Source organism: Pomacea canaliculata, linkage group LG9 (genome assembly GCF_003073045.1).
Source record: "Pomacea canaliculata isolate SZHN2017 linkage group LG9, ASM307304v1, whole genome shotgun sequence".
NCBI lineage: Eukaryota > Metazoa > Mollusca > Gastropoda > Architaenioglossa > Ampullariidae > Pomacea > Pomacea canaliculata.
Window position 1 is genome coordinate 23,285,838 of NC_037598.1, and position 12,014 is coordinate 23,297,851.

General features: G+C 37.9%; 1 protein-coding gene across 1 annotated transcript; it reads left to right on the forward strand.

The window, feature by feature from the left end:
* The first annotated feature begins 3,790 nt into the window (after positions 1 to 3,790).
* On the forward strand, positions 3,791 to 10,749 carry LOC112571581 (mitochondrial carnitine/acylcarnitine carrier protein-like). The gene is made up of 8 exons (XM_025250668.1): positions 3,791 to 4,036; positions 5,424 to 5,516; positions 6,201 to 6,328; positions 6,733 to 6,823; positions 7,202 to 7,398; positions 7,977 to 8,086; positions 8,253 to 8,377; positions 9,392 to 10,749. The coding sequence occupies exons 1-8, from the start codon at positions 3,944 to 3,946 to the stop codon at positions 9,452 to 9,454; spliced, it is 900 nt and encodes a 299-aa protein (XP_025106453.1). The 5' UTR covers positions 3,791 to 3,943; the 3' UTR covers positions 9,455 to 10,749.
* The last annotated feature ends 1,265 nt before the right edge of the window (positions 10,750 to 12,014 follow it).

Consider the following 12,014-nt stretch of genomic DNA (forward strand, 5'->3'; position numbering starts at 1 on the left):
ATATATAATACAGTGGAATACAGATTTGGAATGACTTACGTTTTCTAGAAGTTTGGTGTGGGAGTCGTTCAGCATTATAGGACCAGCCATTTATTTCAAACAGCTGACGAATTGCCCTCTCCTTTTCTACATCTAAATCCCGCAGTATCACAGAGAAACTCATTGTGAATGAAATAAAAAAAAATTGTACTCAAACTAGCACGACGCAGACAGAATGCGAGCCTGGAAGTCAGATAGTCACGTGGCCGTTCACGTCATGACGGTGACGTAAGGCGGGGTGAGATGTAGCCACGAGGTGTTATCGTCGTAACAGACAAGTCTTAGAGCGAAACATACGTACTTTGATTACGTTAGAGAAAGGACAATGTTACGCAACGTGAACTAGAAATGAGTGACTCAGACAATTAGGCAATTGAATTACGTAACACACGCAGAGGCTGATGGGACCTACGTCATACACTAACTGTAGTGTGTGATTGGTTGTAATGGTAGGACACGTGGTATGTCTGACCAATCGAATGCATGAATGCCACGTGCCAGATGTTTCGATTTTGAGTTTGAAGGCAAACTCGAGGCTTTTTTGCGATCAACTCTTGGGGAGGAACATCGAAGTGAATTCGAAGCTCAAAACTTTGCTTCCTCGTGGTCAAAGCCCACTCAGACGAACTTGAGCGAACTTGAACTACGAACAACTCCTGGCAACTTAGTGGGGAAAAGTTGCTCTGGTCACAAGAGTCGACGCTGATTTCTACGTGAAGAAACTTCCGGCCCACTGGTAAAAATAACTTAGTTCAAAGACTATTTTAACATATTTTACAGAATCTTGGATTACTTTGGATTTACCAAACAGTGTGACCCGTCTACAATGGAGAAAAACCCAACGCCACTGAAGAAACGTTGCAAGAAAACTTTGACGGACGGCACTGTTAAAACCTACGAATATAAATCCATAACAAAAGATATACGCTTGTGTTTCAAAGATGAAAAAGCAAGAAATATATTTAATGATAAGTTTGAACTTGGACAAAAAAAATCGGGCAGTAAATCCCCGTCTGCTTTTGTGTCTTTTCTACTGGATCATTTCTTGAGCGGTGAAAGTCCTCAGTTTCCCTGCAGTCAAGATAGTGGAATCAATAATGTACCCATGGAAGAAAAAACATCTTCAGCAATTCCATGTTTGTTTGTTGGTGAGCACGACAAGGTGCAGGATATTATTGATCAAGTTCATGCACATTCAGTATCGTGATTTGGAAATGAATAATATAATTTAAATAACAAATTCCAACCATCATCGATTAATGAGATAATAATTTACCATCAATGTTTGTATTTTCAAAACTGAATTGTTGTTACCACGGTACAGCTCCACACCGATAAATGTATTGTCTATATAAACATATTCATTCCAGTCTAAAACGGCAAGGCCCACTCGCATGTTATAACGATTTTTATCTTGTGCATTTTACATGTTTGTTATTCTGTGATATCAATTGTAGAATCATCAGCAGTAGTGTTAAATTTGGTGTTTCAATTGTTAATCTGGTGATTTTGTTTGTTATGTATCAATCTGTATGACAGTGCCTCCAGCCACTAATTTTGTTTGCATACCTGTACTTCACCTGCCAGTAAGAAATGTTGAATTCCTTGTCATGTTACGTAAATCATGAGATGAAGGGGGGAGGTGTTTGCAACTGTGCAAATAAATTAAATGAATTTTAGTTGCAAACTATATTTTGTTGTTATTATTGTTGCTCTTTTCCCACTCTCTTACTCGTTGGGTTTTCCAAAAGAAAAAAAAATCAGACCAGAGCCAAACTAACAGCGGTGTATATACGGAAGTGCAGAGGGTGGTAAGAAAATGGTGTAGTAGGACACGGAATTCATGAGATGGACACGACTGTCATTTTCCAGATGGAGGGGGGTGGGGAATTGGTGTTTTACGCCGTGTCAGCAGCTAAGGCTATATTACGGCAAGCAGCCAGCCCTGTAAACAGATGTCACGTGCAGAGAAAGATCAGCCAACCTTCACTGTATTGGTGACAGGCGCTAACCGTTGCACCACCGGACCGCTATTTTCCAGATGGAGAGTGTAAGAAACAATGTGTACATAGCAACCGGAAAATAAAATAATAATACTACAGTGTGAACACTAGTGTACATGCACGTCGCACTCAAAACATGGCAAGCCGTATATATTTATATCCCCGCTTATGAGGAAAGAAAGATGAGAGATAATAAGACAGATAAAAAAGCAATAAAATTAAAGTTTGAAAATTCAGTTGTTTTTATGTTTGTGTCAGTTGCGCTGTTCATTCTTCTCTCCTTCATATATTCTAGTTTTGCTTGTTTGTGGAGAATACACTCGGTCTTAACCCTGACAGTGTGTTCAGATAGAAGTCGTTTCGCCTCAGCGCTCAGAGCCTGCGGCAAGTACAATGGTCGGGTTTTATGGCCAGGCTACTCGGCGGTGCCTGTGATGTCCACCCGCCTTTTGTACGGGTAGTAATTGAAGACGACTGGCCGCTAGCAGTCAGCACCGCGTGTACTCCTACCTTCCCTCGCACGGGAGATACCACTCACTTCCTTCAGGTAGGATGACTTCGGCCTTCAAGCTAATAACCTGAGCATTTTGACTTCTCTGCATAGACGCCAAACTAAACTCATTCAAACTGGCAGAGGATAAACTAATCAAAGGGACGTAAGACACGTTAAAAAAGGTTTCGCTTGTTATCTCCCATTCTTCAGTGTTTGTTACCTGATCTGCACTGAAAAATTGTTTTCTCAAGATATATATATAATCAAGTCTTTAAAAGAAGATAGAAGGAATTAATGTTTACTCCCTTACTGAAATTGTTTATTTTAATCGGTCTGTTTTTGTTTTCTTTAGCAAGATAACCCCTACGCTACGGACACGGTGCTCGCGATGTTCACTTGTAGTTTAATATTGTCTCGGTTGCTTTGGGTCCTCATTTATTTTACCTTTACCTGTCATCAGTTTTAGGCCTTGAGCTATTTTGCATATCGCAATAAACTTTAAGCAGCCCTTCATAGTGTTTAAAAGTTGTTGAATCAGCCCCCGAACAAGTTTCATAGCTTTCAAAGAGTGAAGCCGAGGTTCCTCAGCACGTAAGTGTCAAGGTCGCTGACCACGCTTTCGAAGTTTTTCCTTCACTGAGACGTTTACAAAAAATAAATAAAAATAAAAATAAAAAAATCAGCCAGCCAGAAAGTGCTTGCACCTTCAGGTGATTTCTTACCACGATCCGTGTTTCGTAAGGAAAAGTGTTGGGGTGGGGGAGGAAACCGGTATTAAAAAAAACAAAACAACCCGATCAGCAGGCCCTGCGAACCCGAGTTCTGTGTACCTCTGTACCCGAGATGTAAACCAGGTGATAAGTGACGATACCGGGTCACCTGGTGACATAAAAAAGAGGTCGCATACCTGTTTGTTTAGGAAGAAGTAACGCAATAAAATGTCAAAGAAGCAAATTCACTTACACTTTAAAAAATACACACATATAGTTTTGAAAATCAAAATACTTAGCCATATATACCTAGAATGAGATCTTTTACATGTACAATGCGAGTTTAAAAGATTCTACTTATAGATTGATTATCCATGTGTAGGCTTTATAGTACCACGAACTAATATCCCTGGACTGCTAGCAGACGATTTTTTTTTTTTTTTTTAGGCATTAGACGACACAACTTCCAGTTTATTCACATTCTTTGTTACGGCTCGCCGAAACTAACAGCGGATAACTTCGCAAGAGGCCAAGAGTGAGTCTCGGCATACAGACATCAGTCCATCAATACACGTCCGTGATAGTACTCTGCACGTGTTGTTCTTTGTGCGGATGAATACAACTGGTCGAAGAGCAAGCGGAAGTTGTGTACCAAAATTCGTCTGCCTACACTCAGGAGGCCTAAGCGGGAAAGCATCATGCCGAAAGCTAGCCCGATCAAAGATTTCTTGGCTGGTGGTGTCGGTGGCGTCTGCTGCGTGGTGACAGGCCATCCACTGGACACTATAAAGGTTAGAGTGTTAGGCATTGCATCTAAAAAGTTGTTATCGATTTATGAAACAACAATTACCAACACTGTTACACCTGTGTGAGTGTCTACTGTGACAGCTCTTCATTGCAATGTGGACTTCGACCCAGAACATTGTTAAACATATCTCAGTGCCACAATTTTACTTATGTCGTTTGTCTGGTAGTTTTATTGCTGTCTCTTACGCCTTTAGCTAACCATTAAAATTGTCGAAAGAAATGTGTTTAACTTGATGGTTTAGAAAAGCATGTACTCGGATCAGTGTAATAATAGTAATGATGATAATCTCCATAGCACCTTTCTAAGTGAACCCCAAGTGCTTTAGACAAAGGACACCGCACATACATAAATGCTAACAGCATGCAATTGTCAAATCTAGAATCATCAAGGAAGTATGAGGAACATACTGTCCCACAGTGGTCGAGTAAGCTATAGCATAGGTTTTGTTTCATTGATCTTAGTAGCATGTCTGTAAAGAGTGCTTGTCCATTGGCCAGCTCGCATGCCAAGATACCCACACTGTAAATGTCAGATTTACTATTGCATCCAGCCAGATGAAGAATTTCCGGACTGAGCCACTGGTGGCTATCAACAGCATGTTGGGGGTAGTCATAGACTGTTCACAGGCCATTGAGACACCTGTCCGCTAGCTGATATTAAAATATAGCTAGCCTTCACGCCCCTGTGCATGAAATCTCTGCTGTGCAAGCATTCCAGAGCATGCAGTACATCTCGCAAGATATATGTGACCGCTAGCTCTGGCAGTGTGAACATAAATAGATGTAGGCAATACAAGTTATACAAAAGTGTGTCATACTCACAGTTTAGCAGATGTGACCCCATATTGAACAAAGAGAAGTGGAGCTGAGTAGATTTAATAGAGGGGAGTGGTACCATGAACATGCATTACCTGTACATGGCCGTGGTGGTACATGGAGTTATATGCTATTAACAAACTGCCTTTAAAGAGCTGGATGATAGGGGGATTTTAGGTTTCTTGCACTGGTTAAAATTAGGTTTAACAGGTATGCTTCATAGCTTTGTATGCCACCCAAGTAACATATTTGTTTCCTGATAAATTGTTAGGCACTTTGGGTGGATAGAGGTGGTTTTTTATTTAATAACTGGCCCAAGTAAGCTTTGACTTAGCTTCCTTCTGTGTAGAAATTGAATATGCTGGCCACATGGCTGTGTATTTATACATATAGCTACGACAGAACACCAACAGATATCATACAGCATCAGTTGCTGCTACATTTTCCTAAAATTGTTGCTCCTATTGGACCCCACACCCAGATGTTCTAACAGCTTTGAAAATGGCAGCCATACTTTTCTTCTTTTGCCTGACAAAATTGATAACATCTTTGCAGGTCCGACTGCAGACCATGCCAAAGCCACTGCCTGGGCAAGCACCCCTGTATTCAGGAACTTTTGATTGTGCCAAACAGACAATTGTAAAAGAGGTGACAATTTATCAAGATTTGGATCAGATATAAGCAATTCACTATACATATAAAAGCTATGTTAACCCTTTTCTCTGTCCTCTATGTATAAAATTTCTTGAAAGGTTTGACATGCAGTGTGACTGATTCTATGATGTGCTATAATGTGCACAGAATATTTGTGTAAAAATAACTTTTTTGGTGATCTTAATAATTTTAAAATCCTCCCAAACCTGCAGTTAAATAGTTTATATCATTTACTTTTGATATAGCTATATATCAGTGATATATATGACCCAGTAAGTCAGATTTTACAGTGTATGTGATATGAATGATAATGATATCCCTGTTCTAATGTTTTAGTGAGTTGATTTCAGAGTAGAATAATAAACTTTTAACTAACATGTTTTCATTAATAAGACATCTTTGATGAAGTGCATGGGTGGAATAGGAAGGATGTGTGTAGAATTGTTATATATATATATTCTTTTTGTTCCTATTCACCCCCCAGTGGAGCATAGGGCTGCATATCTATATACACACAGAGAGCTTTATTTTTCTAACAAGATTTTTGTAAAGTACTTAGTTGCTGTGCACATACAAATCCACTTTGTCTCTCTTTTTCTTGTAAGACTTGCAACTACAAATTTTAGTCAGAACTTGTTTATGAATACTGCTAACATATAAAAAATTATTTTTTGGCAGGGTTTTAGAGGACTGTACAAGGGAATGGGAGCACCACTAGCAGGTGTAGCGCCAATATTTGCCGTCTGCTTCTTCGGCTATGGGGTAGGGCGCAGGCTTCAGCAGAAAAATCCTGATGAGGAATTAACGTGAGTGTCACCTTATTTGCTTGTTCCTTGCTTAGTGGTTATTTGCACAAGGTGCTCTGTCTCTATTTATGCAAGTACATGTGCATGCATAAGTGTGAAAAAGTCAATCACTGCCTTCTTGGCTGCATGCCACAGAGTAATGCATGTTTTGTGTGAGATGCACTATGCCAAGAAACAAGCAGGAATAAAAAACTTACAATAGTTTTTGCCAATTCCAGACTGTTCTTTCTAAGATGTTAATATACAAGTATTTATGATTATATTGAGAATTTAAAGAAGATAAAAACTATGGAGAGCTCAAGTGAAAGTAATTTTTTTTAAAAATTGTTAATCTTGCACCATTTACTAGTCTGGTCTTTGTTGTTAATTTATATGTCTGTTCTTATCACCTGAATGTATTACAGTTACTTTCAGATCTTCAAAGCTGGCATGTTGGCTGGTGTTTTCACGACACTAATTATGGCACCAGGGGAGAGAATAAAGTGTCTCTTGCAGGTGAGAAAAAATTTTAAGTGAAAAGAAAATGTATTGTTCCTTCTATTTCTAGGCTGTAAGAATACACTTAAATATTAGTTTCCTTAGACCTGTCTGTTGAAAACGATGTAGCCTGCATCTATGTAAGTTTAAACGATGGCTTGTCTTGATCATTTTTGTGAAACTGTTGTCTTTTGGTTGTGTGATTTAAATTTGTAAAATTCCATTTTTATTTACCCTGTTGGCGTTTGGCTGACGGCTACATTTTTCAGTCTTTGTGCTCCATTTTTATCTTACGGGCATGAACCACATGGTTGCATTTTGGTTTAGTTTGGTTAATAAAACCAACACTTTGTATATTTAAAACTAGATACTTTTGATCAATAACGTTTGTCCCAGATCCAGCAAGCATCCTCTGGCAAAGAGCGAAAGTATGCTGGTCCCATAGACTGTGCCAAACAGCTTTATAGAGAAGGGGGTATTCGGAGTGTGTATCGGGGAACCGCTGCAACACTGTTACGTGATGTGCCAGCTTCTGGCATGTACTTCATGACCTATGAGTGGCTGCAACGTGTTCTTACACCAGCTGGTCACAGGTATGGGGAAGTTTTACCCTGATGATGTTACATCTGTGTTAACTGATGCCAGTTTAAAATTGTAGATGTGTGAACATAATGCAGGGTCTGAAGCTGTCAAGCTTCTTATCTTTCATAATACTAATAATAAGAGTTTATTTAAAATCTCCTGCCATCACAATGAAAACATACTATTATAATGTATGTAAAAAAAAATATTTAAGTAGTGCACATTAAATGAAAACAAATGAAAGACACTAGAAACAATTCAGAGACAAAAGGGAGAGAAGAAAGTGTTTGAGCAGATTGTGGGATGGAAGGATAATCTGCCAAATGTAGGAAGAACATTGAAAGATAATAAAGGAAAAGATTTCCATGTGAGGACCCCCTCCCCCCTTAGAAAAAATTGCTATACACTTTAAATAAATTTTTCTTTTATCAAATGTCATCTTGAAGATGTTTTGTTGACACTGAGTATGATTTTATAACTATTTAAATTGGCCATGGCAAACCAAAAAACTCAAGGGGAAAAAACCCAGATCACGTTCTCAGTCATTTTATTTACCTGTATGAAAAAATCAAACCTGGTTTGACTGCAGCCGGGGTGATCTAAGCATAGGACGGACCCTGTTTGCTGGAGGTATGGCTGGTGTCTTCAACTGGTTGGTTGCTATTCCCCCTGATGTGCTGAAATCTCGTCTGCAGACTGGTGAGTGACCACACTCTAGTACAACAAAATTTAAATTCATTTGAATAAACTTTATCTGGGCATATAACACAGATAGTTCATAAATAATACAAATGTTTTCTCTATTACAAGGTTTGTGACTTGTTTCTGGAATATTCCGTTTAATTTTTGTTTGGTTGTCCTGCAGCACCTCATGGAACATATCCTAATGGTATTCGGGATGTAGCCAGGCAGCTGTTGAGGGAGGAAGGAATCATGGCACTGTACCGTGGAGTTACACCAGTTATGCTTCGAGCATTTCCAGCCAATGCTGTTAGTTTTTGTTCAGTCACTATTTCTCTCTCTCTCATAGCCTGAAAATATTTCACAGCTTGCTCTAGTGAACTCCTTGTGACATTCTGGTTCCAGTTGTCTGGCATCAACATAAATGTTTTTCCTTTAATAATTTATTATTAGTAGCATTAGTTGGCAACCATGCAGGAACTTCTTTTTTTCTTTTTGCTACTCTATGCTATACGAAAAACATTTTTCAAAATTCATTGATTGTGTTTCATTGTATTGTTTCCAGTATCATTAAAATCTTACGAGATTCTATTTGGTGTATATGTATTTGCATGCACAGCAAATGATTTAAATTTACATAGATATGTTGTTTGCAAGTCAATCATAAAGCATCATTTCATTTTCCCAAGCTGTGTACCAGGCTAAATTTTACAGTTTTAGGGTCAAGACTTATTGTGGAAGAAAGAGGGCTGTGTTATTTATGAAAAAAATAAGTGGGGGAGGGTTTTAAGAAAGATATATAAAGCTTTTTGGATTTGAAAGTGACTGTACCAAAGAAGAAGCATGTATTACTGTAAACCCATCTGAAACTGATGATCAGCTGTAAAACATGAGATTTTTATTTTTAATATGGTAGCACATTCTTAGAAGTGCACTTTGCGTGATACATTTCTTTTTAAAAGAAACTTGTAAAATTATTAATATTATTTGGAGAAAAGGGTTTACAATCTGACATTTAAGGGAAGCATAAGTAGCTTAAGATTTTGATGAGAGTCCTTGCCTTTTTTTTTTAAGGAAGGGGGCGATTGGTAAACTATTGGAAAGTGTCACTTTTGTTTGCAAACTATATCCATGTACGTAATGCAGATAACGTTTAGAATTTTCTTCAGTGGTCCAGTCTATCCAAGCTGTAGGAGAGCAGTATCACATACAATGTACATTATTTGTACTGTAATGCCTTGTGCTTTTTCTGTTTAAAGAAAACAATGAAACTGCACTGGTTTTGATAACTGAATGTATAGATTCTCTTTTCTTTTGTTTCAGGCCTGCTTTGTGGGATATGAGATTGCCCTCAAGTTTTTAAATTGGCTTGCTCCTGGTTTATGATCTTCTTATTCATCTAGATACTTAGTGCTGTTTTTATTTAAAACCTCCCTTCTATGCTATCAAGAGAAGCTGAATAATATATTTTTCTCTGAAAATGAATGACATGAAAGTGTTGCTGCCTTTTCATGTTTGTGTAATTGTCTTTTTGTACTGACATTCTTTATAATAATTACAAATCTGTTAGTGTTCACTCTTTTGTATTTAGTGCCTTGATTATAACTTGTATATTACACTTTGTGAAATATTTTGTGAATTAAGTTGTAAGAGATTTTGTTTGTGGACAGGTATATGTAATAATTATTTTGTTGGATTATGTCTAGCCACAAAATATATATATACCATACATTTTATTGGTGTCTGACATTCCTATTAGCTAGAATCAAATCAGTTTGATTTTCTGTTTCTTAAATTTTTATTATAAGCATCATTATTCGGCACTTTAAGAATCATCTTTTAAAAAAGTGTGCTGTGGAAAACAATCAATGTGGTATGCCATGTGGATCTTACCAGATGAACTTGCAACATAGATTTATTGAAAATAAGAACCAGAAATTTATGGCAATGAAAAAAAAGCAACATTTATGATAAATTTCCCGTCAGAAGTGGAATCTTTGCAAAATGTCTAAAACATCTGAATGCTTTCGTGACTTGAATGTAGTTAAAATAGTATGGTCATTGAAAAAGTAATGAAAACCACTAGCATTATGTTTTGATTTATTTTTTTTTTTTTTTTAATATATATAAGAATGATAAGGGGTCAGTCTGGTGGCACAACTTTCAACCCATACATTGAGGATTGGGTTTAGATTTTGTCTTGGGCACGCTGTTCATTTTCTGCATATGGTACTTGTTTAGAGGGCTGGCTGCTCTGCCGTGATATAGCTTTAGTTACCGGCTCAACACAAAACAGCAATCCTCCTCCATTTCTTGCTCCCCATGAAAGATATGTGACCTAGTTTGTGCTGTCTGATTTGTAAAGTATTTTTAGTTATTAATCTGTATATACCATTATTGGTTAGTTGAGATGCACGCTTTGTAATGCAACAACTTTAAAAAAAAAAAGAAAGGACACATTGTCTTAAGTATCTGTGGATATTCTGTAATGTTGTAGTTAACTTTATACAGCATATCACTCTCTCATGAATAAATTTTTTTAAATATTAATGTGTGTTTATGAATGATCCATGTACTCCCAACACAAACACAAAGAATAATTTTTCAAAAATAATTCATTTCACTGCACAAAAGCAAATGAGCATATGCTTCTGGAATGACCTAAAAAGAATTGAACCTAGTAAAATGTTGAATCTGGTTTCATCATGTTTGAATGAGTTGTGGTCAGATACCATTTTGGTAGTCCGGTTCTCAAATATGTATGATGAATATGCTCATAGATTATCTTTATACATATTGTTTTAAAGTGAAAAATTCTATAACCTAAAGCCATGAGAAAAAGTAAATTACTAAAATGACCGCTCCTGTAGACAAAACCTTATGGGAAAACAACAAAACGTCTCTTTCTAGAAGGGGAAAAAATGGTAAAACGATTGTGCTAATACATGTAATCGATCATGAGTTTGCTTCTGAGTAAGGTGACCAGACGTTTCGGGGGCGAAAGCGGGACACGTGCCGATGATGGTGTCAAAGAACACCGAAAAAAGTGATTTTTAAAGACAACCGGGACATTTGATGGACTTGCTAGAAAGCCAGAAAGCGGGACATTGGGCGTCCAGCCCGATATTCAGGCGGGACACGAGGTCAAAAGCGGGACTGTCCCGCCTAAAGCGGGACGTCTGGTCACCTTACTTCTGAGTCTTATACTTCGAGATCGCGCGCGTCTCTTGCTAAATAGTTTTTCACAGCTATATCCGCTCGCGATCATCAGTGGTCGAGTACGTCGCCTCCGATCATGGCGATGGTCAAGTTGACTTGAACAGTATAATCGAGCTGGTGGGCGAAAGATTCGAGTCTGCTGGGGTGACCACACGTAGCCTTCGCCGCCTTTCATGATCTTCCTTGCTGACCTTTATAAATCGAATGATCAGATTTTAAATAACAATTCTATTACGATCGCCGTACACGACCCCAATTAAGTAACTATATATACATCAAGTATGTTCCATATTGGCTAAAATCAAACTAATAATAATAATAAAGTGAACGGCTACCTCAAAGCGCTTTACAAAAAAATAATAACAGATATAATAGAAACGTGTCAAAGCCGATCGAGTTCACTCACGGACGTAATACAAGTTCATGGTTCGATCATTGCATGCCCGGTAAGCGTAGCTACTCAGGTATAAATAGATATAAATGGACTGTGATACAGGCCACAGGCGTGAACTATACTTATAAGCGATTTATCCTTCGTCTCTACTTTAAACAAATTTTAAAAAGGAAAACTGTGTGGGGAGAAATTGTTGGATGGGCTTGGTAACAAGGAAAAAAACTGTGGACCGCCCTGAGCACTTACTCAAGTAATCACGTATGAATCATTTCATCGTACTTCCACCAATAGAAACCGTTTTCCCATGCAAACTTAGCTCCACCAATAGGAATC

Coding starts and splice junctions, on each gene's coding strand:
- LOC112571581 (XM_025250668.1), top strand. CDS start 3,944: ATGCCGAAAGCTAGCCCGATCAAAGATTTCTTGGCTGGTGGTGTCGGT. Junction 6,329..6,732: donor AATCCTGATGAGGAATTAAC/GTGAGTGTCACC, acceptor AATGTATTACAG/TTACTTTCAGATCTTCAAAG. Junction 8,378..9,391: donor GAGCATTTCCAGCCAATGCT/GTTAGTTTTTGT, acceptor CTTTTGTTTCAG/GCCTGCTTTGTGGGATATGA.